General features: G+C 36.1%; 1 protein-coding gene across 1 annotated transcript in view; it reads right to left on the bottom strand.

Annotated features, from left to right (window-relative positions):
- The window catches only part of LOC107694737 (serine/threonine-protein phosphatase 6 regulatory ankyrin repeat subunit A-like), a 46059-nt gene that overhangs the window by 14105 nt on the left and 29976 nt on the right, over positions 1-1978 (bottom strand). Inside the window, exons 23-25 of the mRNA XM_016494417.1 lie at positions 1634-1721; positions 1296-1379; positions 1063-1208 (exon numbers count right to left, since the gene is read on the bottom strand). Coding sequence (XP_016349903.1) covers positions 1063-1208; positions 1296-1379; positions 1634-1721 — 318 coding nt within the window. The remainder of the gene's footprint in view (positions 1-1062; positions 1209-1295; positions 1380-1633; positions 1722-1978) is intronic.

Genomic DNA, 1978 nt, shown 5'->3' with positions numbered 1-1978 from the left:
AGCATAGATAAATAACAGAACAAAGATACAAATGAAATAAACAGTGCTTTATATTTTTCAGGTAAGTCTAACAGTATTTAGGTACAGAAATTGAATAATCAATTGTAAAATAACACTGCATAGTCTTCACTGTATAAATTAAATCTAATAAATCTGTGTTAAAGCTACAAAAGTGATTTTTCTTTGTTTTGTTGTTTGATTAACATTCAGTTAGCCTCAGGAACATTAAACTGCTGTAAACCAATATACTATTACACATCCATTTTCTTTCTCAGTTGCTTCCCTTTACCTAAGCCAGTGTTTCCCAACCGTTTCCAAAGGGTGCCGCGACTAAAAAAAGGTTGGGAAACACTGACCTAAGCCATAAGCAACTGCGTTTACAAGGATACTTGCAGAGCACAGTAGGCTATTTCAGGCACAAATAGCAGAAGTGAACAGAAATTAGTGTTCACGTGCATCTGCGTGGCTCTCACCGTGTCTTCACCGGACGCGAGCGGCGCAGCGCGACGCGACAAAATACAATGAACCCAAAATTATCAGTGATGCTATCTGTCTACACGGTCATCCTGCGATGTGACTATTGCGGATGCGCACATCGCGATATCGATGCTGAAACGATATATCGTGCAGCCCTACATACAATTACTAAAACTAAAATAAATAAAGTTAATTAGACATTAAAAACGAACTACTAAAAATGACAAAAGCACATAAAATTACTGAAACTAAAACTGAAATAAAAATAAAGCTAAAAGGAAACAAAAAACTAAAGCAAATGACAAAAGCACGCAAAATTAGTAAAAATAAAACTACAATTAAAATGAAAACTGAAAATAGAATTGTTAAAAATACTGTTCGGCAGTGTTAGGGAATGTTATTTACAATGGCAACATGTTGTATTGTAGTGTACTTATGAGAAATGTAACTAATTCTGTTACATTGTAACATTTCTACTGTAGTTGAGTTAATAGAACTTTATTTGTTTACTGTATTTGCTACTTTCAAGCATTTGTTACTTTGTTGTTGTTCTGCTGTATGTTGAGAGAGCAGTGTGTGTCTCACCGACGGCGTTCGTTTGTCCGTTCTCAGCGGCCATCATAAGCGCTGTTTTTCCCAGCATGTCGATGGCGTTGACCTGAGCGTTGTGACCCAGCAGCAGCTGCAGACACTCCACGTGATCGGTGTACGCGGCGGCGTGAAGCGGCGTCCTGTGGGACACACAAAACACATCAACTCAACAACATACTGTAGTGCTGGTCTGAAACATCTGATCCATGAGGAAAGCCTGTTTTCACCTTGTCTGTGAGTCTGTGGCATTTACAATCGCAGGACCTAAAGTTTCTATCAGCATCTCAGCCGCAGACTCATTATCATTAATACTGAAACAGAGACGAGAGAGATGGAAATAAAGATTATTGGAGTATGTTTTACAAGAAAATACTATTCTAGCTTTCTAACTTCAAAATGTCACATTAAATTTAACGTTACTTGCTGTTTCTTTGTAATTAATTGTGAAATTTACCAGCAATTTCTGAGTAAACACTGTTTCTACACCATTTTTTTCCAGTGTGTCATGCTTTAATACAAACATTTAATATGAACATTATGCACAATGTGAGCAGATGTTTCTTACATGGCGCAGTGCAGCGGACTGAAGGGGTTTCCCTCCGGCTTCTGAAACACATCGTGCTCTAAGAGCAGCTCAACACACGCGTCATGACCTGACATGAACAGATCAACATGGAAAATAAGAGAAAAATACATCAGATCATGAAGGGAATGTGCTAATGTTTCATTTATTACAGACCTCGTCTTAAAAAAATGTGCTAATTTACAAAAAAAAATATATTATTCCTTAATTTGATGATGTGGAGTTTAAAAATATCTTTAAAAATGTTCAATCATGTACAGTTTTTTTCACAGAATAAGATTTTTTTTTTTTTAATATATAGTTTTAATTCACACACACAAAAAAAAT

Source organism: Sinocyclocheilus anshuiensis, unplaced genomic scaffold (assembly GCF_001515605.1).
Source record: "Sinocyclocheilus anshuiensis isolate Anshui unplaced genomic scaffold, SAMN03320099.WGS_v1.1 scaffold1497, whole genome shotgun sequence".
NCBI lineage: Eukaryota > Metazoa > Chordata > Actinopteri > Cypriniformes > Cyprinidae > Sinocyclocheilus > Sinocyclocheilus anshuiensis.
This window is presented reverse-complemented; position numbering and strand designations above follow the sequence as displayed.